Raw genomic sequence first — 26,612 nt, forward strand, 5'->3', positions numbered from 1 at the left:
ACGTGTACCAACAGAGGCTTCTAGCATTGATGTATGCTAAAAAAACATGCGCTGTGTTAAGAGAGAACGAAGACAAAGGTAAGAACAAACGACGTAGATTGACACTGTTGACAACATGCGCGCGCGTGTATAAGAGCTAGCTGCATGCTTTTGAATACAAAAGTTAGATGGAAGAGCACAGCGCAGGTCTGTGTCATTCATCCGTCTTCCTTTCGGATCAGTTTTTTTTTTCTTTTTGCGCTACAAATAGTGTTGCCACACGAGCTCCTTTCATTATATTTTCATGTTATCGCCCCATTACAATGCTAACTGCTGCCTATACCACGAAGCACACCCGAATAACTGGAAACTATCTAGAAATTTTGAGCCGATGAAGTGACGTACGTGCACGAGGCGAACATTAGAAGTTCTATAGAACTTGCGCGGTGGCTATAGCGATAACGGTGGGATCTCCGATGATGCATGAATAAAAGTCGACACCGCGTGACCGCTTGTCAGTTTATCGCCACTGCTCGCAGATATAGATTAGAGCGCGCACTGTTTGCTGCAGTTTTGAGTTTCGATTTCACGGCTACAAGTTTCATTTTGGACACACCGACTACTTCCATCGCCAACGTCACGACCACGTGACAGTTTATATCGAGACGAGCACCGACTAACCCAACCAGCGGATGCGTCAAGCCATTTAGATTTCAGATTTCATTGAGGTTGTTTTGATTACATTTCATGAAGTGCACATCACTGATTATACCCATAGCTATAGGCTAGTAGGGGGTCTAACGGGAGAAGGTATACAAGTTACAATTTGTATGATATATAGTAGTATAATATATAGTATATATTTATACAATTTGTATAAAAAATCAGAACATCAAAAACCTTTTTTTTTTCAAGAAAACGAACAAAATACACGAGAGATTTCATTGGGATTTAAGGTGACATAAACGCTTGATAGAACGTACAGAAATGCATAGATGACAAATTGTTACACTTTCTTCATGATTAATCAAATAAACAAGTACAGACGAAACATCAAACTATGTGTAAGGTTTTGTACATGGTCAATACTATTATTGTTCTACATGTTGCAAATATTTTTTTTTAAGCGCGCTTGAGAAAGCCCTAGAATCTTTGCATTTATCAAAGCCACAGGTAATACGGTGTGTCCCTAATCGCACGCGGCGTAGCCTTGTACCGAATACTCGGTCATTTCAATCTCCACATGACCCATCGATTTCAGAACCATGCATCCCAAACAACGGACGGAGGCACAGACGTTAAACGGGCTCACGGCCCGCAGTTGCAACCTATACCGTAAAGAGCCGACAGGCGCCCAGCCGGTGGCGCTGGGAGCACTGTTCCTACAACCCACATGTACTGCCCGTGCCACTGCCGCAGTCAAAGGTTAGCAGATGATGACATACGTGGTGGGATCCGCTTACGGACGTAGAACAAATACGCGGTAAACAAAGCTGCAGACTAGGCACGCACGAGCAGCAATCTTGAAAACAATTGCCGACTACCGCGAAGTCTGGCAACACATACATAACGTGACCGACGCTAACGGCGTTGCCATCAAACATGTTGGCAAATGTCAGCCCTTTAACTGCCGCGAGAGAAATTATGAGTAAAACCTGAAGATAGCTTGCACCTACAAAAACTGCGCGATAAAGAGACAAGAAACGCACACAAGCGACGTTGTGTGTTCCTTCTGTGTTTCTTGTCTTCTTTTTAACGTAGTTTACCAACTCACGCGGCGTTCAGTCCTCTTAAGATAGCTAGCTTGGAATGCGCCCATTCGTTCCTGTGTTCTCTGAAGCCTTTCGCGAGTGTACCGCCTTGTATGCAGCACAAAGTCCCTCCCCTTTTTTGCCTCACACGTACAAAAATAGCCTTAGTGGAAGAGCAACGCAGCAAACTGAGAGCGCGAGGGTCCTTTAATGCGTCGCTCACGTGTGACCCGCGTTACTGATGATAACGTCCCTACCTGACGTCATGACGCACGTCACGTGAGTTTTGCTCACGTCACCACATCACTTTGAGACGCCATTATGTGACATAGTATCACACTGCAGAAAATGGTGGCGTCATACTTCTTTCTGTCCGAACACTACTACAGGGTTGGAACCAGAGATACGTCCAAATATCAAAACCGCTTCGAGGCGATGTTCCTGTATATCATTAAAATAAGAATAAAAAAAAAACTTGCTCCAAGTGAAGCTCAGGACTGTTTTTGTTTTACGCCTTTACTTATAAGTTCACCTTCCCAACCATAATTGCAAGAAGTAAAGAAAAATAGAAAAAAAGAGAGAAAAGAACATCTACACAGCCATGCACTCAATTAAAAAGAATCCCAAGACAGACGCAATTTCCTATTTGCCACATATAGAACTCCTCTCAGGGCAACGCGTTAACTCACTTCGGAGATAATTACATACTTTCGTCGGAGAGTCATATCTGTGGAATATCGAGATTCGCCTAATAATAGACTAACGCTTTCCTACTAACCTAGCGTGAAGGAAACGAGTACTAACTAGGCAAGCGGATAACCACAAACACACACAAGAAAACAGAAATCGCCCAGACCATACCATTGGTTTCGCACAGTATAGCCCCGAGGCAGGAAAAACCCAGCAAATATTAGCCTATACGCGCCGAAGCAGAAATCAGTGCCACACAACCAGCGCAGCGCTTTTGGGATTCCGATCCTATTTCGCCATTACTTCGCGCAGATACTGCCATTTCCCGTCCAAGTAGTCGGCAAGGAAGTTAAGCTAATACATGAGCTGTACCGCTCGACACTGAGAACTTTCCAAATTAACAAGTCGAAACAAAACAAAAACAGAAACGAAAGGGAGATAGCTTACTTCCTATTCTAAGCTTCCGTGGCTCTGCAGTAACGAAGGTCCGCAGGTTCATTACTTTCGTGCTTCTTTTTTTTTTTGTAGCTTCAACCCAGCAACAAAATTTCGAAATGTTCTTTCTTTTAAAAAAAAAAAAACTAGCGTTACTTTTTTTTTTGAAACCCTGCAGAGACATTTCGAAATTTCGTCTTCGCGACATCGTTTCTGGAGAAACGCGAAAATAAGAGGGGACGGATTCCTCGCTCTGGTTTTTGAAACCACGCAGAAAAAAAAAAAGAAAGGAAGTAAGAAAAGTACGACCACATCGTAAAGCAGTGCTTCCAAGCAGCGAAATTGGCGAAGCGCCTGGCACGAGCGCGCACTCGGGAGCTGACACCGCAGGCGCATTTTAAAAAAAAGGAAGAGCTCGGACCGCGAGTGCACTTGGGTGCATTTGCGACACCCTCCTCCTTTTTTTTATTCCCCCCCCCCACTTCACCCGTTGCACTCGCAACACTTCCCTTTCAACTTGTTTCTCACCCCCTTTTCTGTGGCCTCTTTGGGAGCACAGAAACTGCCACTAAGGGAAGCGGTGTTGGAGGCGGCGGTTGACGACGACGACACCGGAAGAGAAATATCAACGCCAAAAAAAAAAAAAGCACTTTGCAGAGGAAGTCTAGGTGGAATGAGACACCCGTGCTATGGAGGTCAGCAAAAGCACCACACGTGCTTTTTTTGTCGTTAGAGTATCTTAGAAGAGTGATCCTACTTTACTGTAAAAACAGGGAACCGTCGCGTCATATTGAATGCCCAACGGCTTGAATATGGTACGCAATCATATACAAGACTGAAGTGTTATTTCGTTTCAGGGTTTCCATTATGTTGTTTCTTTTGACTATAGTATACCATACTCTCACTTTCTGTCGTTAGGGTATCTTAGAGGTGATCCTACTTTACTGTAAAACAGGGAACCGTCGCGTCATAGCGAATGCCCAACAGTTTGAATACGGTACGCAATCATATACACGACTGAAGTGTTATTTCATTTCAGGGTTTCCATTAAGTTGTTTCTTTTGACTATAGTATACTATACTCTCACTTTCTGTCGTTAGAGTATCTTAGAGGTGATCCTACTTTACTGTAAAACAGGGAACCGTCGCGTCATATTGCATGCCCAACAGTTTGAATATGGCACGCAATCATATACAAGACTGAAGTGTTATTTCATTTCAGGGTTTTCGTTACGTTGTTTCCATTGACTATAGAATACTACATTTTCACTTTCTGTCGTTAGGGTATCTTAGAGGTGATCCTACTTTACTGTAAAACGGGGAAACGTCGCGTCATATTGATTGCCTAAGAGTTTGAATATGGTACGCAATCATGTACAAGACTGAAGTGTTATTTCATTTCAGGGTTTTCATTATGTTGTTTCTATTGACTATAGAATACTATACTCTCACATGACTGCCAAGCCCCCCACCCCCCCCCCCACTTTTTTTTCTTTCTTTCCAAAACTGGGCAGTAGAAAACGAAACCAGTGCATGGGCGACGCGCCCGCGCGAAACAATCGGAGCCAGAAAATTTTAAAAAATATATAGATATAACAAAATAAACCGCCATTAGCGAGGACATGGGCTGAATATATCCGCGGGGGCCGTCACACACTCACTCCAACCTCCGGATTACGAGCCTCTACATAAACGGCCAGCCAGCAATTTTTCGCCACTTTTTGTCTTTGTTTTCCCCACACAACGCCTCGAGAGATCCTCGCCACCTATACTGTAACCATTTCCTCGGCTTCCTTTTTTTTTTTTACTTCCATAACACGCCGCCAAAACTCGCTCCATATACCGAGTGCACACCGCGGGCGGTATTTCGGACGTCAGAGAGGGTTGCAAGATCGACATTAAAAAAAAACAAAAACAAAAACAACTGAGAGAACGAATGAAACCCAGACAGAGAGCCGCCGGAAATTGCCACTCGGACTCATTTCTCGTGCCTCGGCGTTGAAAATCTGGCGAAAGCTTTATTCGTAATAGCGCCGCGCGTGGCGCCTGTGTTCTTCATTTGCTTCCTCGTCGCGCCCGGATGAACTTCGTTTTCTTTTTCTTTTTCATTCGCCAACTTTCAAGCGGGCAGAGTTGGATCCAGTCATTTCGCGAGATAAGTGAGCAGCGAACTTGTGTACATTCTTAACGCGAGCATATACACAGTGGAAACACGATGGTCGGTTGGTATGTGGGGTTTAACGTACCAAAACCACGCTATGATTATGAGAGACGCCGTAGTGGCGGGCTCCGGAAATTTCGACCACCTGAGAGTTCTTTTAACGTGCACCCAAATCTGAGCACACACGGGCCTACAACATTTCCGCCTGCATCGGTAATGCAGCCGCTACCGCAGCCGGGATTCGAACCTGCGACCTGCGGGTCAACAGTCGAGTAGCTTAGCCACTATAGACCACCGCTGTGGGGCTTATAAGAGATGTTATAAGCGTACCTTTGCACTCGAGTCATGATAACCTTCAACGCGAGCACCGTAACTCAAAACCGCAACCCCGCCAGGGTTCTTCGGTTTAGCTAGACTTCGCGTCCGCGGGCTTTACATGGAACGTTTTGTGATTACAATCACGCCAATGGTGCATCCCACAACCGAAGTAGGGGGGAAGACGTGCATCATAGTGTCACCTTTCGGTCTAGGCTCGTCCGCTGTTATGCGTTGTTCGTGTTCTCGACGACGACGACGATGATGATGATGATGATGCAAGGCACCCGACTCACTATCCGCCATGACGATGACGCTGATGACAAAGAATAAGCGCGTTCCAGACCTCCCATTCTTTATGCCATGGATGAAAACAAACGTAAACGCACAAACGTAAACGCAAGCGGCCGCAAAGCGACAGGGAGTTTTAGTGCTGGGTACGCATTCTCTTGGGGCGATGCGGGCTTGGGAGCGCGCGGCGTTGCGTACCCAACCCATACCCAACCGGAATGCCTTTTAGTTGTCGCCACGGTGGCACGCACGCAAACGAAAGCCGCACGAAGGTCACACGTGCTCGCAGCGCCATACCGTCTTCTCGCGTAAGTATTATTTAATTATTTTTATGATTGAAAATGTTAAATTAGACATACATAGTGATCAGGACACTTTTTTATCGTGTACAGTATCCTGGTATACGAAAAAAGTGAAAAATACAAGGTTACTACAATGACAGTGTCGACATCTTGTGACACTTCGTGCAACCACAGTCATGAACTTGTTAGCTTACGCGTAATGTTTCTGAGATGAAAACAAATAAAAACGTTACTCATTTGTAATATTGTCGCTGTGCAGTTTTTGCATCAGACGTACAATGCACAACGTTTCTGCAATAACAATGTTGTGTATGTCTGTTTCAATATAGCTGCGCTAGATGGCGCCACCTATTCATCTGGTCGGGGTTGGCATATATTTAGTTTCTATGTTCCAGGCCATTGTAGCTTTGGTAATCTGGCTGAAACCATGTAATCGCTATAAGTGTTCGCACTTTGACTTATTTTAACTCGACGGCTAGAGTATCCGCAGTGCGGATACTGTGAGTTCTTGCGAAGGTGGACCTTACAAGGCGGCCGATCCATACTGTCCGAGATTTCGCGCCTTTGTGTCATGCTATTTGTATAGTGGCTAGCCACTATAAAATTTGCGCTTAAACTTAAATGTGAAAGTGGTTGATCTGGCCAGCCTCGGCTTTGCTTACCGTGAAGGTAACATGATGCGTCAGCATGTGCGCCGGGGCAGCTTATCTCCGCTAGGTGGCCAGTGGTGGCAGCGTTGTTTTATGGGCGCACAGACGCATCGCCCCAGCGATCTTGCGACGCATCTGTTTGGGGCTTCGCGCATGCGCAATACCGCCGCCCCATCGTCCTGCGTACGCAAGCCGCCTGCGTACCCAGCACTAAAACTCCCTAACGCCAACAAGCTACTACCCTCGTCCGCGCGTGTTAGCGCTATGCCACGTTTTTACGCGTATAGACCAGCTAGCCCCCCCCCCCCCCCAAAAAAAAAAAGTCGCGGAATTCGATCCCACGACCTTCCGGCCGGCAGTCGGGCATAACCACTAGACCATCGCGGCGGGTAGAAGAGAACACAACAACGCAGAACGGAACTGATTAGAACTCCCCGCCGCAGTGGTTTAGTGGCTAAGGTACTGGGCTGCTGACCCGCAGGTCACGGGATCGAATCCCGGCAGCGGCGGCTGCATTTCCGATGGAGGCGGAAACGCTGTAGGCCCCTGTGCTCAGATTTGAGTGCACGATAAAGAAGCCCAGGCGGTCGAAATTTCCGGAGCCCTCCACTACGGCGTCTCTCATGATCACATGGTGGTTTTGGGACGTTAAACCCCACATATCAATCAATCAACTGATTAGAACGACCGATGAAACACTATAAATGCCGCGAAGCAACGAAAGGTCGCCGACAATACTGTTGACAGCTATACGAGGTCGACGTGACACGGTTAACAGGTGAGTAACCTTTAAAAACAAAGTCTCAGTTTCGCACACCGTCTTTCAGTATACTATGTATCCCCGGCATTCTCCTTTTGTTCTTGCTATCTGCCAAGCGGGAAGAATGTAAACGTGTGAGAAACAGTAAAAAAAAAACGACGAAAGACAATATACCGCGCATTCCGTCTCTTCAGCCGGCGCCATGGACCGTCTCGTTTAACAACACCTCTTGCATTTGCGTAAGCCCAAACAAACAAAAGAAGAAGAACACTCCCTTTCCGTCGACAGTCTGCGCTTAAACACATGCTATCAAAACAAGCCCATCTCACCTCGTTAGGCGAGTGCAAACAACGCCTTGCGTAAACACCGCTCTCAGGATCTCACTGTGTGGTGTGCCTTTTGATTTGATTCGATTCATAAATGTGCTTATCTGAGGTGCCTGGGCCAATTAGGAAAGAAAGAAAGAAAGAAAGAAAGAAAGAAAGAAAGAAAGAAAGAAAGAAAGAAAGAAAGAAAGAAAGAAAGAAAGAAAGAACAACACCCAGCCTGACAGCAGCTAGTTTCACCAAGTCACTCTTCCACTAAAGTTGCATCGTTTCCACGGCTCGCTGAGAGAATAAGAGGGAGAAAAAGACATTTATTTTTCAAAACAGCGCTCCCAGCGACGTTCGGTGTCATACCGAGATGGGACGGCTGCCTAGTAGTCCACGAACGCCCCGACTTCGAATTGCAGTCAATTGAAGGCGAATGCAATGTCAACGTGACAATGCAGTACGGGCATTGTCAAGCGAATAATGTGACAAATCGGGGTCATAAGGCGAATCAAAACGCGAGTAAAGGTGAATTATGAATATGGAGATTATTTATTTATTTATTTGTTTATTCATTTATTACATACTGCCGGCCTCATATGGAGGCCTTAGGCAGGAGTGGGGCATAAATACACAACACAGAACAAGCTCGAAGTATTGAATATAACTGCACAAACAAAAAAAGGAAATACACGAGTTAGTATTCTGCAAATCAATGGCATTGGCAAAATACGCAAAAGCAACGAAAGGGAACCAATTGCAAGGCAGTTAGTACTCGCGTAGCACAAGGTACTCACATTAAGTATTTACATAGCAGAAAGCATTGCAGGTACTGGCATTGTACTTACCTAGTACAAAAAGTCAAAGAAAAAAAAGAAAAATAATCAAAGAAGTACGAAATGTGAATTGACCGTGCATCAAAAGTGAAATTAGTGGGCTGTACGAAATCTTTGTCATTGGCTGAAGTGTGTTTTTTTTTTGGACAACGACCGACCTAGCCGCGTGCATGCCACTCGTGCACCGCCTTCCTCGAACCACCACAACCACTGCGAGCGCAACGACCTCACCACGACAGCGTCGCCGTCAACGCGCATAACAAACAGTTCCGGGTAAGCGACGGGCGAGGAGTGTCCATCAGAACTTTATAAGCGGACGTCTCGTCACCGTCGCATTCGTCAAGAACCCATCACGGCTCCAGCCGCGCAGTAAAGAATCGACGTGTGCCTGGAAGGGCGGCGGTACGCACTGCTCGGGATCGAGAAGATACAACGGGTGTGGTGGGTGGATGAGGGAGACGCGGCGGAGTTCGAAGCCGAAGAAGCGCTCGGACGTCACTCCTCAACTGCTCATCACTAGAGTCTCAACGGGCTCTGGTGAGACGGGCGCGAGTAGGGGCCTCGTCATGCGGTGTCCCGGACTAAGGACGCCGACCATGTAGCGGGGTCATGCTTTGGTCCCGTACCTCTCTCTTTTATAATAAATGTTTTTCATCATCATCACGGTTCGTCAAGCACCGCTTCGGCCCTGCACCCGGCAGCAAAGAAGAGAGCAAGCAGCTGCGAGACCCGAACGAGACGCGCGAGAGGGCAAAGCAAGACCAAAGATCGCGAGCATCTGTAAGGGCAGATGCATGTACGCCAACGCTGCTCGGAGGGACAACTAGGCACTGCGCCGCGCTCCCGATCGGGTTGCAGAAATTAGGTGCCTTTTCTCATCTTCTAACCACTACCACCAACCGTCATCGGCAGGAGAAGCCCGCCTTCAGCTTGTTACAGAGAGCGCGGAAGAAGGTCCTTCTTCGGAGTCTGGGGCGTTGACTCATCTCTCTTAACCTCTCTCTTAACTTACCGTTGGAGACGGAACAACCCACTCGAGCCGAGGTATACGCAAAAGCTTAGGTAGCTAAACTTCGTTGCGTACGAAAGTAAAGGCCTCAATGCAGATCGTGTAGAGTGCAGCGTAGACTGCGGACCCAAAAGTCGCGGGAGCGATCCCGGCAGCGCCGGTCACATTCCAATAAGAGGCGGAACGGTATAGATGTCCGTGTACTGTAATATGCCGGGGCACGTCAAAGAACAGCAGACTGACGAAATTTCCGGCATCCCACACTATACGCAGTATCTCATGATATCGTGCTTCTGAGACGTAAAAGCCTACATATTATTATTATTATTATTATTATTATTATTATTATTATTATTATTATTATTATTTGAACTGTGGCATAGCCAGAAATGTTTTGGCGAATGGGATGTGGTTCATCGATCTTTTTTGTAAATGCGGGCGTGTGTTTGTGTGCGCGTCTAAATATATACACACGATGAATAGAAAAAAAAAAGATCGCAGGAAAGTCAAAGTAGCAGGCCATGGCTTCATCAGCAAAGCACTACCCCTTGTGTTGCCCACAGGTCTTTTTATCCTGTGTTCACGATAACGTACATGCTTACACGCGCCAAAACAACCACAGGCATGCTGCCGTAGCGGAAGGCTCGGGAAGATTCCGGCCATCTGCTGCTCTTTAATGGGCACTGGAATCTCACGATAATCGGGCCTCGAGGATTTTTCGCTGCCGCGGAAGATGCAGCCGGAATTCGATCCCGCGACCCTCGGGACCTGCATCCAGCTGCGCTGTCCGACGGTCCTTCACGGAGTGCAACTGGCTGCCGTTTTGTCCGTTTCCGTCTTTCAACAAATTTACCGTGTGTCTCTGTTACAACCCGACCTGTACAATGTGGTAATCTAGGTGTATTCAATTTGTGCAGCGAATTATGCATCTTAGACTCGTTTGTGGTTGACAACCACGTTATAGCGTTTACGTTTTGTACAGTCTAACAATTCTGTTCTGAATCTGCTGAACATATATGCATGAGAATCACAATTTAAATACGGTCACACTGACATAGCGCACTGCCATAGCGAAGTGTCATCTTGCCATCATTCACGCGGTGTTTTGATCCTTTGTGCCCTCCCCCCCTCCCCCCCTTTTTTTTTTGCAGAGCTGTGAACTGCAGCGAAGCTGTTTTTCAACACGGCTTTTCCTCCGCAGTCTTTTCTTTCTGTACGACAGAATGAAAAAATAGACAATATTCGCGCCATCAGTCAGGACCAGACTCCAGCCACGGTGATCGCCGCCACTGCCACGAAAACCGCAGAACCGTCTGGAAGGGGGACTGTCGGCCGCAGTATACTTCGCAAAGCGCAATCTCTCACGCGCACACATGGCACACATCATCAGTCCAGATCACTCATTAGTCTAATTAGCGAAACCCAGGAGGCGTCTGCCGTCAGCGCCATTCCCGCTGCTACTATATACTTCACGGCTGCCGTTTCCATCTGATCGGCGCAGTCGCCTCCATTATACGCCCCCTCGCATGACGACTTATTAGGGAAATGAGCTTCCCCCCTCTAACGAACCTTCGCAATTACGATAGAAAGTTGCGTACACACAAAAAGACAGAAAATAATAGCGTGCACATGTAGAAATATCGTAAATGTGGTGATATAAGTGTCCACGGCAGAAGCTAAGAGGTTCTTGTGCAGCTTCGAAGCATCAAGACGACGGAATTATAAGCAGAGCGTATCATTTTGGGGTTAAGGTTCGTATTTCCTTTTTTTTGTTGAATTAGCTGATTCATAATTTAAGACTAAGCGTAGAGAACCATATAATCGCCGGTATCATGCAAGAGCGTGCACAGAGTCCCGTTGCTTCGACAGATTTCGCGAAAAGAAATGCCCGCGCGATCACTTGGATATTCGGCAACGTAAAACGGGTATTAAACCCTGTAATTGCCAGGTACAGTTATGCCTTCAAAAAAAATTTGCGAAAAAACGGTGACTGTTTTCACTCTCCTAGTAGAGTTCATTTTAAGAAATATATGAATTAAATTTCGCTTTTAACATAATTAGTACTAATTAGAAATAAATACTGTATAATACGTAAGTCATTGCACCTTCTTCGTAACATGTCAAAAGTCTGCAATAGCTGCTTATCGTGCGTGACACCTATAGTAGCTTTTAACAGCGTTATTGAGGTATCATACAATGTATCATATGATACAGTGGACATTGCAGGGTTAAAAGACACCAAGAAACAGTCCTTCTAAAGCTCGCTAAGCGGCGGACAGATACACGGAGGGAACGAAAAAAAAAGAAGAGCATTTGTAGACGCCGCAATTAATCGACTGAAACTGATTAGAGTCAAACGATGCACGCACGAAGATGAGAGATGCCGGTGCGTCGCCCACCATCGACGTCACTGCGGTATTGTGGCTGTTTTCTCTCAATAAGCTTACCCCACCGCGGCGGTCTAGTGGCTAAAGTACTCGGCTGCTGACCCGCAGGTCACGGGTTCATATCCCGGCTTCGGCGGCTGCATTTCTGATGGAGGCGGAAATGTTGTAGCTCGTGTGCTCAGATTTGGGTGCACGTTAAAGAAACCCCGGGTGGTCGAAATTTCCTGAGCCCTCCACTACGTCGTCTCTCATAATCATATGGCGGTATTGGGACGTTAAACCCCACACATCATACCAATCAATCAATCTCAATAAGCTTGCGCGAGACTGGCAAAGCAAAGTCACCGACCAACGTCACCAACCGAGAAGTGACATCACAGGATTTATACACGCTCAAACGGTCGGACACACTTGTATAGAGTGGCCAGCCGCTTTCTTTTTTCAGTCTTTCAAATTTATTATTTATTTTATAGATATATACAGAGGCCGTCAGCGTAAATGACGACGAACATTCTAACCACATGCTAGGTAGGTAAAGACGGCGCCAACGCGCGCATGCCACACGATCGACCACTGTAGTCAAGTGGTTATTCAGAGTGTTCGACGGGAAACTGTCATATCAGTGTCATGGGTGTAATCGTGGGGTGGCACTCCGAGCTCATGCCATCGCCTTCCCTCACCCCAGAATTTTTTTATTTTTTTTCTTTGCCATGCATGCATAGCACAAAATGACCATTTGTCTACCTAGTCAACCCCTGCTCTTAATCAAGGAGGTGCCACGAAAAAAAATTCTGGATATACAACCCTGATCAGTGTATGTGTACTTGACGACTGCGCGGCGCGCATTCGGAGCGAGCGACTTTTCCCCTCTCCATCAACGATAAAACCAGCCGATGCGGGAAGATCAGAACTACGACTCGTGTAAACGCAAGTATACGGAGCCCCCCAGCAAACACGGCCAGTGCTGGTGTCGCAGTGCAGGCGTCCTGGCGGGCAACAATATGGCAGCCGTACCCACACCCATAGAGTTTCCCACAATACTTACTAGAGGGAACTCTGGCGCTAGTGTCTATGGGAGCTGCAACGCACGGCGCTTCAACGAGCATGGGAATGATGGGTAGTACACACATCTGTCTAATTTTCGTACTTCTGGCCTGCTTCTGGCTCCATGTGTGTTCGTGTGGCTTGCAGCTGTTTTTTTTTTCCACGAAAACATAAATTAGCAAATGCTCACCGTTTGCGCTTCCCAACCTCATTCTTTTAAGCTTACTATTTTGAATCAAGTCCCTAAGTTCAAAAGGGTCTGGTCTTTCTTTCAAAACAAAACTGAAAAACAGCAATAAACGAAGCCGCAAGTGCGATTCGCCGCCCGCAAGTACGAAGACTAGGCAAATGTGCGTACTACCCATCATTCCCAGGGTCGCTGAACGATCGCAGCGCCAGAGTGCCTTCTAGTTAAGTTTGAGAAACTATGCCCACACTATTCCATGCACGCCATTAGGAAAACCTGCGTAACATTGCTCGCGCCGCACACGTGCACACCACTTTATTTTGTTTTGTTTTTCTTTTTGAACAACCAGAGTATCGGCATCGCTGTTAGCCTTCGAGGCATCGTCGCACAAGTGCCGTCCATCAGACAGCAGCGACCGCCGAGGAAACTATCGCGGCACGCAGAAAAGAAGAAAAAAAAGCGGTACAAAAAACAGATTCATGTCATGGCGGCGGAGTAAGGACAACGTGACAACAAGGCCATATACGATGCATGCGGAGAAAAGCGAAACTCATTCGAGGACAAGCAGATCAGACGAAGAGCATCTACAGTGAGAGTGATAGCGAGCCGGCGGGTGAGTGAGTGAAAGAATAGGGAGTGAATTGGTGAGCGAGTTGGGTGAGCGATTTATTCACTAAACGGCTGAATAAACGAATCAATGAATGAGAGTGAACCAGTGAAGTGAGCAAGTGAGAAAGAGTGAGTAATCCAAGTGGTCCAACCAAACGTGTCCGTACGTCACAAACAGAAGTTCGGATACTGCGAAATCGCTGTTCATACGATCGGCTACACTTGTTATTACACTTGTGCCTGCGCACAATGCAGGGCGTAGGCGTTCCAGCGAGATTATTATATGAACGTATCGGCTGTGATACGCAAGGAAACATTTTCATTTTTTCAATGTCACGCCAGGACGAGAACGGCGCTGTTTATAACAACGGAAAGAGCCAGATATACAGCCATAGCCAACAGTCGTCATCGTGAAGCCGATACCGTAATATTTAGTGGCACTAAAAACGGTGGTAAATTAATGATAACATATGAGCTCTACCGATTGTTCTGATGAAAGCCGAAGTGAGTATCTCTCTCTCTCTTTCCCGATAACACACACACGCACACACACACACACACACACACACACACACACACACACACACACACACAGGGAGAGAAAGACGCTGCGGTCAAATTTGGACCGCTACAGCGGCAATAGCGTGGCCTATACGAACGACAATTCTGGCAAAGCATTCGAACGTTACCGAATGAATTACGTAGCCCAGCGTTGCTAAATAGCTAAATAACCCACCGTTCCGCATTACGCCCGCATAATAAAATGGGGCCAATATAGGCGGTAAATTACTCGTACGAGCATCGAATCTGGCTGCACCGACTGCGACACCGTAACGAGCCAGAAAAAGAGGAATACGCTAAATTAGCCGTATAGGCTCGCAGTATTAGATCTCGATCTATTTTTGAAGAAAACCACTCATGTTCGCTGGAGAACACGCCTACCTATGTCTGTCTGGTATCCGTGTTCCTTTTACAATCATTGCACCAAAAGATTTCGAACCACAAAGCCTGCACCAATACAATTACCGGTGAAAAAAACCACGCGACTGTTTCAAAGGTATACCGTGTCACAAAAATTATGCGCGGAATCAAAGGGCACCTGAACAGGGCCATTATATTATAGATCGCGAAAGACATACAATAAAAACGGCATAACGCGCTCACTCATAATAAATATTTGTAAAAGCTGGTCGCTGCGAGGCGAAAGCGAAGTCATTGCCCGAAGGTTGACGCTCATAAAATTAAAAAGTGTGCTCGAAACACTTCTATAGCGAAGAAATTTGACTGTATTAAATGAATAATGGAGACGAAGATATATATATATATATATATATATATATATATATATATATATATATATATATATATATATATATATATATATACATATATATACATATATATATATATATACACATTTCAGTGAGCTATCTTTCAAAAGAAAAATTCAAAAATAAGTTAGCATACAACCGTAATTCATTACCAGAAAATATGTTTTAGACAGCCCCTGCAACCCAGCACTCATTTAACAGCACACCGGTACGTGATTGAACAGTGATAACATTACCGACTCTTCCTCGTACGAATTATCGTACTTTATATGAAACAAAAAGGCAGAAATAACTTTTTTTTTTTTGTTTTCCGTGACGTGTAATGTTCCAGACTTCCTGGTGCGCGCATCACATCGTCCGTTGGAATTTCGAAGTCATTGCCAAGCGCGGTCAGCAGAACAGCCAACCAACACAATAGCCATGTCAAAACAACAATCGCGGTAGATACGCTCCGCAGCGATGCTTATACGTAAACTTTAGCGCAGTGTAAGCGCTATTAGGGAGTTCTAGAATAGCGCACCGCGAGCCCTAGCGGTGTGGTCGCCGCCACTGCGCATGCGTCGTAACGCGAGTCAGCATTCGCGTTCGCGGAACGCAAGCGCTAATTTCGAGGCTATACGGTGTCGCTGCGATCGTGCGTTGCGGTTTGCAAAAGCAGGGCAAACGCTATTCTAAACCTCATACGGCACCCGCTACGCCCGCAGCGATTGCAAACGGTATTCTAAAACTCCCTACTGTTAGTCGCATAGGTATACGCGACACGTTACGACAAGCAACAAACAGTAACAACGGGTAGGTTGCACGATCCGCTTAAATTCAAATCACGAAGGCAGGCCAACCATGTCACGCGCACTTCGCGTAACGCCACAGACGGCATTGCATCATAATATTAGTTTGGTTTAACGACTCGAAACCACGATTTTGCCACGAGGGACGCCGCGTATAGTGGGGGATTTCAGAAACTCCCGACAACCTGGGATTTTATTTACATGCGTGCGGGGCTCAATCTACGTACAAGGGTTGGCTCGCCGAAGCCGTCGCATGAATGAGGTTTGCCCGCGAAAGCGACCGTAAGGCCGCGTTCACACTGAGCGTTCCGGCCGCCGAAAGTGCTCCGAATCCGGTTCGGCGGCGGCGAGATCCGCCGAAAGGGCCCTCTCCGCGCCGATCGCTCTCGGACCGATTTTTGCGGCGTCTGCCGCCGAATCGGTCACCGCGGACCAATAGGAGCGCTAGTCAATGAATTTTGAAAAATGGCGGCCAAGCCCTACTCGTTTGCTATGCCGCAGTGCACGTAACTGAATGTTAAAACCAACGGGAGTTTACCCTACTCTGTGCCTACTTCGCCTCCGTATTCCGTGAAAGAGGTGACCGAGCTTGCTGTTGGCGTGACCGAGCTTGTTGTGGTCTTGCAGAGCAAAACGAACCCACCAACGCCGCTAGCGTCGGTGGTTTTTCTGCTCTTCGTGCATTACAAGACAGCCACTTGCCAGTAAAGTAAGCAGTACTGTCTTTTCTTGCGTACGAGAATCGTCGAAGTATACACCACCGGATAGCGTAGTAGCGTTTGCGAGCCGCGACAACAACCGGGTGACAGCGCATCCATCCCGCGTTCGCCCCGTGGTAGATGGCATATTCGGCGGCGCGGGGCGTGTCCAGTGCGAACGACGCTGTGTTTCGGCGGCAGGGGAATTTCGGTCGCTGTAGAAAGCGGATGTTTCAGTGTGAACTAGGCATAAGCGCGAAGGCGATTCACGTCGCGTACATTGTCGCGCTTATGGGGTTTGGCCTTCAAGCACTGACCGCACCACAACTGCGGTGGACGATACTGAGTACAGCATAAAAATACTATGGTCGCATCGCCAGCCGAGCCGCGGTTACCTGGTGGGTATACGGTGCTCCGTCGACTGCCGACCCGAAGGTGGCGAGATCGAATCCCGGCCAGTGCGACTACATTTAAATGGAGGCGAAATGACAGAGGTGCTTGTATACTGAAGATTCGGGTGCACGTTGAAAGAAATCCGAGCGGTCGAAATTCGCGGAGCGCCACGCCACCGGCGTCCCCAACAATTACATCGTGGTTTTGGCACGTACGATTACATTTGCCCGCATCAATGTCGAATACGCCATGAGCGCGTAAACACCAAGTTATAACCCGAGAGTTCGCTACGTTGAACTATTTGGTTACGCATGCCTCGTAAGGTATAAATTACGCTATTTTGGTGCTGTTATCATCTCCATAACGTCACAGTGATGGGAGAGATACCGACAAGGACGGTAGTCGCTGACGTCATCCCCGCCATATTGTACATTAGGTTCACTTATCGACACGAACACACGACACAGAAGCTGCACGTACACAAGTGGACTGCGATACGGCCTATCATGCGGACGCTACTGAACACGAACCGCTGAAGTTCCCCAAGTGAACCGCCGATCTGTCACAGCTGAACTGATCCATCGATTGCAGTGCTTATTTGTGGGTTATTGTCACAAGCTCACCCACTAGTACATCAGAAATGCCGAAGTAGGGGAACGCGCATATTTAGGGATAAATATAACGCACATACTTAGGTTTACAGATACGACAGTTTGCGTCATGTCGGCGCGATTCTGACACGAACCGTTACATCAAAGCCAACATTAACCTTAGCAGCCATGTTTTCAACATGACGCGCTTACCACGAGCAATCGATCAAAGCGATCACTATATTTAAACGAAAAATGATGTTGCGCTCCCTTCCGTGACTACGGTACACTAGGTACATGGGAAGAAAAAAAAAACGACACTTGCCGTTGTTCACAAACGCTGGCAGTTCAGGTCTTCCGGGTGGCGGCAGTTCCACCAGCATGCAAGTCATGGACGAGGAGTTCTTGAACACGAGTTTCGAAATGTCAACGACCGGGCGCAAGGAAGGGCCGCTTGCGGGGCTCCCTCCTTTACCTCTTAGCACTCGGCAATGACGAACAACAAAAGGAGGACTACGCGAAATCGCACCGCTCTATCACTCACCGCGGGCACACGACACTCGTGACACAGACGGTAACTGGAACGGTCGACCAGGAAGAAGCAGCGGAAATCCGGAGGGCATCTGAGATACCGATAACGGAGTGAAAGAACCGTGGGAGCAAGCGCACGCTTCCGTCGCGGCGGCGTTCACACTACCGCGTCAACGCGCGCACGACTTCGACGAAAGGCGTAGCTATCGCGCGCACACCAACGCGTAGCAGCAGACGACTGAGACAGCCGACTCAGAGACGGGGCGAGCAGACGGCAAACCGCTACGATCCAGACGAAGTGGCAGACTGCAAACCGCTACGATCCAGACGAAGTGGCACCCAGCGGCGAGGGACGGAGGCAATGAGACACATGCGCAGCGTTCACACTATAGCGATAGCGCGCGGCGGCTTCGGTGATAGGCTTAGCTACCGCGCACGCTCCGCTGTAGCGTTCCACTCCGACGCATGTGCATGTCGCGTCACACAGACAGGCCGACACACTTACGGCGCCAGCAGACGACCACTCCCGTTCCAGCAGACGGACCACGCAATCAAACCGGCGCACAAACGTGGCAACGCCAGCTAGTCACACCAGCACACAATGCGCACTCTTGAAGACGATGATGCTCGAGATTATGTCCTGCTTCCTTTTTCTTTCTCAAGGTCTCGTTGGCGGTCACTGTTCTCTCATCCGCCTCGATCCCACTGCTGCGCAACCTTGACGGTGGCACCCTTCCGTTCTTTTTTTCAAGAAACGTGCAAGAATAGTAGGCTTGGCCGTGATTCGCGGGGCGATTCGCACCCCTCGGGAAAAAAAAAAAACGCCGCGCAACACAGACACAATTCGGCGTAGTCGTCGGCCTCTAACGACAGCGTCACGAACGCAGGCGGCGCCGCAAGGCAAAACACCGGCGCGGCGTCAGATCGCCGAAACGAGACCGAACCACGCTACTCGGCGAGCAGCAGACGACAACAGCGCAACGAGCGAGCAGACGACGACAGGAGCGCGCGCGCGCGCGCACCCAGCGTGGCCAGACGATCAAGGCAGAAGAGGCTGAGAGGCATGTCGACATCCGTGCAGTAGAAATACAGAGAGAGAGAGAGAGAAACCACGTGAACAGAAAAATAACAAAAAAGTGACAACAAAACATCCCTACACCTTTGTAAGAAGCTGGAGCGAGCCAGACGGTAAGCAGGAAAGGAAAAGAAAGAAAAGAACCGAAACTGGCGCTACCGCCGCCCGTTACGCCATCTAGCGACGGGAAGCGAAGGCTGCACGGCGCGAATTAAAGCACCCAGGAAACGGCCGTCTTGGGCAGCAAGGAGCTTCGTACTGACTTGAGAAAAACATTTGGCATTCAGGACGCAATCAGCGAAAAAAAAAAATCCGCTTTGAAAAGGCCGCCGGAAAGTGGAACGCCAATTTCCGAGAGCACATTTCGACCGTTCCAACTAACATACCACCCTGTTCCGACTAACATACGTGCTTAGTCGGTTCAAAAGACGATTCAGAGCTGCTACGTGATCAGCCTCCACATTTAGATACCAGTCATATCGAAAATATATTTTTTTTCACGAGCATATGTTCCACACGCATTGTATTACAATGTAGGACGATTAATAACAGTAAAACGCGTTTACGACGAAGTGCAAGCAGATTCTCAAACGATTTCGTTGTAATGACCAGTTCGTTATCAAGGTCGCACACTCTATCGCTCATTACAATTGGGACGTAAGGATTCATTCCTCGTACGGACCATTTCAATGTAGAGGTGTTCCAACTGTACTCGATTTACTTGCACTACCAGTGTTTGCTGATGTTGGCTAGCACGGGCTAAATGTGGAATGATGTAGGCAGCAGCAACAATGCGTTCATTCAAGCCTAAATTTGTCATCTTGCTTTGTTTTCTCAGAGCGCTTTCAACTTGTAGAATCAATGCACCTCGTGAACCGTTGGGTTCGATAACTGCAATGGGACTTGAACCACCGACCTCACCAGTTGATGTGTTGCTTTAACCAACTACGTCACATCTGCCGATCTCGAACCGTTGGTGCACACGTCAACGTCAAAAGTTTAACGGCTCCGCCCTGTTTTTTAAAAAAACCCCATCAAGTACTTCACATTTCGACCAAATACAGTCTCACAAATTGCTGGGGAACTCGGTGGTCTCTAAACTTTGGAGACCGACTGTAGAATACAGCGCATGCCAGTGCGGACACTGTGGCAAACACCGAGTGACATTTATTTAGAGAAACAAGACATAAAAAAATAGGAAGCTACGCCAAAACCAGGATTTGTTATTTAGTAACACACACGTATCCGCTCGAAAAGCGACGGTTGAAAAAAAACAAAGAAAGAAAGCAGGCCATTTGGGTAATACGCCCGATCAGGGCTGCTCGCTGCACAGTTTACAAAAACTGGCAACAACACGGCGACGCTCATACTAAAGCGCCCCCCCCCCCCTTCCCCCGCACGTATCACACTGTTCACGTACAATTTCGAAGCGACCCTGACCTCTTCATTTCAAAGAGGCAAAACCGAAGAAGAAAAAAAAATAGATATGTATAGATGGTGGTGGCAGAGGCATCGCGGCGCACGAACCGTAGCGCTAAGAGCACGGACAAAAGAAGAGAGAGAGAGAAAAAAAGTTAACTACCATGAAAAATCGTGCCGGCACCTTGTATTTTTTTTTCTTCAGTGCACCACGCCATTGTCGAATATTGGAAAAGTCAAAACCAAGTCACGATCACAATCGAACACAGACGCACGTGTTCACGTCCACTGACGACATAGAACCTGAGGCAGGGAACAATGAACAATATTATCTTTTTTTTTACTTCAGAAACACACGAGGAGTGAAAGTCAACGCGACCAAGCCTCACTTGCTCTATCAGAACAATGACTTGTAGTGCACGGCATACTGCGACCGTGTTGACAATGATAATAACATTACCTACAGGACTGTCATACATGACACGCGGTTTACCGAAGGCATTCGATTAAAACGACCATCAATTTCATGAGCAACTACCCCTTGTGGCTGTACAACCCCGCAAAAGGACAAACGGCAATTTAGGTCTCCCTCTCCCACACGTGTCAGTTTGGGAGAGGGAGACCTAAAGGTAGATGGAGCGGGAAGGGGGGGGGGGCGGACACTGTTTAGTAATGCCTGTGTGCACACGGCACTCGACAAAAATAACGTACACATGACGTTATTACCCGTTATCGACGACAGATGCTACGCTACCAAATCCTAAACTATAAGTGCAGCGGAAATTAATAATTAATGCGCAGTACAGTGATACTGAAATGACCAGTAAAGGAACAAAAAATAGCAAACCAACCAAAGTTCAGCACCACGAAAAAAATGAGGACAGAGTTGCTAATGTCAGGATTTTTTTTTTCATTTTACTCATTACAAATTGTTAGGCTAGTTAGTAGTTTAATTATTCACCCGCTTATAAGACTCCGAGTGAGGCACGCAAGTTCCTTTTAGTTATACGCTAACCCTTAGATATTTATTGATAATTTTAGACGCATAACTGTAACAGGTATTACAAATTCAGCTCACGTAGTTCGACGAAAACTCGTCAGGCTAGGGGGGTTCATAGAATAAATGAAAAAAAAAAATATTCTGGGTTTAACATGCCTAAACAGCTATGTGATTATGACGGACGCCGCAGTTGAGGGCCCCGGAAATTTCGGCCATCTGGTGCACTTTGACGTGCACCGACATTGCACAGTACATGAGGAAGAAATTAAAAAAAAAAACTGGCACTAGCCAAAGTAGGTTAAGTTCGAGAATCAGTTTTCACTAAAGCGGCAGGAGATCAGCGACACCTCGAGCAGCGATTCCCATAGAATTTGTCACACTAGGGAAATGTCACCACTTGAATGAATTGTTATATCACAATGCGTTTAATACCTTCTACCGAAAACGAGAAAACCGCAAGTGGACATGGAGGAGCCCTAATGGCGAAAATAAGAACGAAATAGACTTTATAATGAGTGCACACCCAGGAATCGTGCAGTATGTGGAAGTGGTTGGCAAGGTACGATGCAGTGACCATAGAATGGTACGGTCTCGAATTCGCCTAGACTTGAAGAAGGAACGACAGAAACTGATACGCAAAAAGCCAATCAATGAGCTAGCACTGAGAGGGAAAGTACAGGAATTCAGAGTGTCGCTGCAGAACAGGTACTAGGCTCTTATTGAGGAAACCAACCTTAGCATAGATACAATGAATGATAATCTGACGAGTATCATTACGGAGTGTGCAGTGGAAGTTGGAGGCAGGGTAGTTAGACACGACACTGGCAAGCTTTCCCAGGAAACGAAGAACCTAATTAAGAAGCGTCAAATCATGAAAGTCTCAAGTACAACAGACAAAATAGAACTGGCAGAGCTTTCGAAGTTGATTAATAGGCGTAAGGTATGCGATGTAAGAAGGTATAACACGGAGAGAATTGAACACGCTCTAAAAAAACGGAGGAAGCGTCAAAGCAGTGAACAGGAAACTTGGGATAAGCAAAAGTCGAATGTATGCACTAAGGGACAAAGAAGGCAAAATAACTACCAATATGGATAGGATAGTTAAAATAGCGGAGGAGTTTTACAGAGATCTGTACAGTAGCCGAGACAACCACGACCTTAATACTATAAGAACTAGTAGTAACCCAGATGACACCCCACCAGTAATGATAGAAGTCAGAAAAGCTTTGGAGAGCATGCAAAGAGGCAAAGCTGCTGGTGAGGATCAGGTAACATCAGATCTGCTGAAAGATGGAGGACAGATTGTGTTAGAAAAACTAGTTACCCTGTTTACGAGGTGTCTCCTGACGGGAAGAGTACCAGAGTCTTGGAAGAACGCCAACATCATCTTAATACATAAGAAAGGAGATGACAAGGCCGATCAGCTTGCTCTCTGTAATATACAAGCTATTTACAAAGCTAAATGCTAACAGAGTAAAGAAAACATTAGAATTCAATCACCCAAAAGAACAAGCAGGATTTCGACCAGGCTACTCAACAACTGACCACATTCATACTATCAATCAGGTAATAGAGAAATGCTCAGAATATAACCAACCACTATACTTAGCCTTCATAGATTACGAGAAGGCGTTTGATTCAGTAGAAATATCAGCCGTCATGCGGACACTGCGGAATCAGGGCGTCGATGAAGTATATATAAACATCCTGGAAGAAATCTACAGGGGATCAACTGCTACTATAGTGCTTCATAAAGAAAACAACAGAATACCAATCAAGAAGGGTGTAAGGCAGGGGGACACAATCTCCCCAATGCTATTTACCGCGTGCTTACAGGAGGTTTTCAGAAGCCTAGAATGGGAACAGTTAGGGATAAGAGTTAATGGAGAGTACCTTAGTAACCTGCGCTTCGCCGATGACATTGCATTGCTGAGTAACTCAGGGACGAATTGCAACTCATGATTACGGAGTTAGACAAGGAGAGCAGAAAGGTGGGTCTTAAAATTAATCTGCAGAAAACGAAAGTAATGTACAACAACCTCGGAAAGGAGCAGCGCTTCGAGATAGGTAATAGTGCACTTGAAGTTGTAAAAGACTATGTCTACTTAGGGCAGGTAATAACCGCAGAGCCTAACCACGAGATTGAAGTAACTAGAAGAATAAGAATGGGGTGGAGCACATCCGGCAAGCACTCTCAAATTATGACAGGTAGATTGCCACTATCCCTCAAGAGGAAGATATATAACAGCTGTATCTTGCCAGTACTTAGCTACAGAGCAGAAACCTGGAGACTTACAAAGAGGGTTCAGCTTAAATTGAGGACGACGCAGCGAGCAATGGAAAGAAAAATGGTAGGTGTAACCTTAAGAGACAAGAAGAGAGCAGAGTGGATTAGGGGACAAACGGGGGTTAAGGATATCATAGTTGAAATAAAGAAGAGGAAATGGACGTGGGCCGGACATGTAGCGCGTAGACAGGATAACCGCTGGTCATTGAGGGTAACTGACTGGGTTCCCAGAGAAGGGAAGCGGGTTAGGGGGAGACAGAAGGTTAGGTGGGCAGGTGAGATTGAGAAGTTTGCGGGTATAAATTGGCAGCAGCAAGCACAAGATCGGGTTAACTGGCGGAACATGGGAGAGGCCTTTGTCCTGCAGTGGACGTAGTCAGGCTGATGATGATGATGATGAATGCGTTTAAAGATTTGACTGTTTTTGTTGTTGTTGTTTTTTTGTAGCGTTAGCTACACTGGCCTCGCTGAGCCAATTTCGCGTGGCACTGGTCTGCGCATGCGCAATGATGCTCCGCCGCCGCCGCACGCGGTTCGCCGCCGGTGTGCGCGCAATTCGATGCGCTGCGCAGACGATCAGTGACGTCACGCACCGGAGCCGGCACCTCCCTCGCACTCGGCCGCGGCCGCGCGCGACTCGCCGCCGCCGCCGGTGTGCGCTTTCCAGAGGAGTGCCGTCATAGCCTTGGTAGACATATGGACGCCGACGCGCGCGCCTTCCCCGTGCAGTCGCCATCTGACACTGCGCTGGACCGCTTGATAGCGCCTCCTCTGACTGGCGTTTGCCACAGTGGTATAGCCATGGAGAAGGAGGGTGCAAATGCTGCTCAACGGTGCAGTAGAGCGGAGAAGCCTAACTCATCGGATCCCGAGGCAGTTGCCCGGCAAAATAAATATAACATGTGCCACATAATACGTATACCGTGTGTGTGTGTGTCATTGGAACAGCTGTAAGCATTACATCTGGAAAGCTAAGAATAACCAGCTGAACCTTTGCTAACGCTACGTATATCCTGGCATAGCTGAGCTAAGCCACTGCCTTTTTTTTTTTTTGCAATCACCGCAACAAGCTTTTTCAGTTTTCGTTGAACAGCTAGGTGTCACGCGGAGCAATCCACGATATCTGCACGTCAATCACGTTGGCGACACGTCACGAAAGCACGTTTCCCCATGCGCGTCACGCGGTCGGAAAGCAAGAACGCGCACAAACAGATTGATTGATTGATATGTGGGGTTTAACGTCCCAAAACCACTATATGATTATGAGAGACGCCGTAGTGGAGGGCTCCGGAAATTTAGACCACCTGGGGTTCTTTAAAGTGCACCCAAATCTGAGCACATGGGCCTACAACATTTCCGCCTCCATCGGAAATGCAGCCGCCGCAGCCGGGATTCAAACCCGCGCCATGCGGGTCAGCAGCCGAGTGCCTTAGCCACTAGACCACCGCGGCGGGGCGCGCACAAACAGAATATTCCACGGTTATCCGCTCGGCGCGTATACAGACAAGAGACAGGGCGGCAATAAATACATCACACAGTGGACGGAAGCCTGAGTGGAAGCCGCCGACCGGCGTCTGAGTCAGCGGCCCTGCCGCGAAGAGACGACCGCAATTCCGGAAGCGGAACTTTATTCTTTATCTTTTTTTCTGGCCATCTGCGGGGGAGGGGGGGGAGGGGCGTGTTACGCACGAAAGCCGCCAATGACGACACTCCACGGCAACCTCCCCCAAGGGAAGCGCGCCCCCGCTATCGAACGCAAATGTTTACACAACAACGCAGTAGCGAGATTGAGAAAAAAACACGTAACGTTAACAGGTTTGAAAAAAAAAAACGCAAAGAAAACTCGACTACCATGCGTATGCAATAACCGAACGATGCACCCCCGTACTTCTGCACTTCTGTACACACAGACGCCAAACCGGAAGTGAGAAGAGGTATTCGCCTGAGACGTCCCGGACACCCATCTTGTTCGCTCCACCCGCAGTCCTTGGCGTTCTCGTCAATAAAAACGAGCAGCTCTTTCACCAGTGTGACTGTGTACAACGACCGTGGCGACTTTCGCGACGCCACCGCAATCTTTGCCCAGTGTTGTAAGGGCCGATTTCGATGACTCACTCGAAAGGGTATACTGACGCGAAAAAAAAATGTTCAGGTTTTGCTTCTTTCATGCCAGTGTATTGCCAGACGTAATCTGCAACAACACACGACTGATAACGAAGCAGGACGGACGAACGAACGAAGACCTAACCGAAACGTGGAAGGCGAAGCTCGCCCTCGAGGACCTGGAAGAGCCACAACAACTCGTCGCCAGGGCCAAGAGGGCAGTAGAAGCCAGAGGGTTCCTGGACTAAGGAGCACTCCCATCTCGGGGTGACACCGGGCATTGCTCGGGGCACGGTTTCAAAATAAACGTTTACTTCTCTCTCTCTCTCTTTCTCTCTCTCTCTCTCTCTCAGGTTTTGTTCCGTCGAATGAAAGACAGAATCCTCAATAATACCTCAGGTTGCACGTTCCAAAAACCACGATGTGGTAATGAAAGACGCCGAGTTGGAGAGCTCCAAAATTTAGACAATCCGGTGTTCTTTAACGTGCACTGGCCTCACGCGGTACACTATACCAATTCGCCTCCAGCGAAATTACACCACCCCGGCAATGAACGAACCCGCGACCTTAGGGTCAGCTAGCAACCAAACAGCGCACGGCCACTGATCCACCGTGTCGGACAAAGAAAAATCAAGTCCTCTACCGCCTAGAAACCACGCTGGTAAGCGTGACTGCATCCTG

At 47.6% G+C, this 26,612-nt stretch overlaps 1 protein-coding gene across 5 annotated transcripts in view; it reads right to left on the reverse strand.

The window, feature by feature from the left end:
* Positions 1-26,612, reverse strand: part of LOC119163578 (phosphatase and actin regulator 2) — a 147,458-nt gene that overhangs the window by 105,595 nt on the left and 15,251 nt on the right. The window contains exon 1 of one of the 5 annotated variants that reach the window (XM_075873272.1): positions 17,842-18,295. The exons of the other annotated variants lie outside the window; for them this stretch is intronic. Within the exon in view, the coding sequence (XP_075729387.1) occupies positions 17,842-17,908 (67 nt within the window). The 5' untranslated portion in view covers positions 17,909-18,295. Of the gene's footprint in view, positions 1-17,841; positions 18,296-26,612 lie in introns of those variants that run through there. 5 annotated transcript variants of the gene reach the window in all.

Source organism: Rhipicephalus microplus, chromosome 9 (assembly GCF_043290135.1).
Source record: "Rhipicephalus microplus isolate Deutch F79 chromosome 9, USDA_Rmic, whole genome shotgun sequence".
NCBI lineage: Eukaryota > Metazoa > Arthropoda > Arachnida > Ixodida > Ixodidae > Rhipicephalus > Rhipicephalus microplus.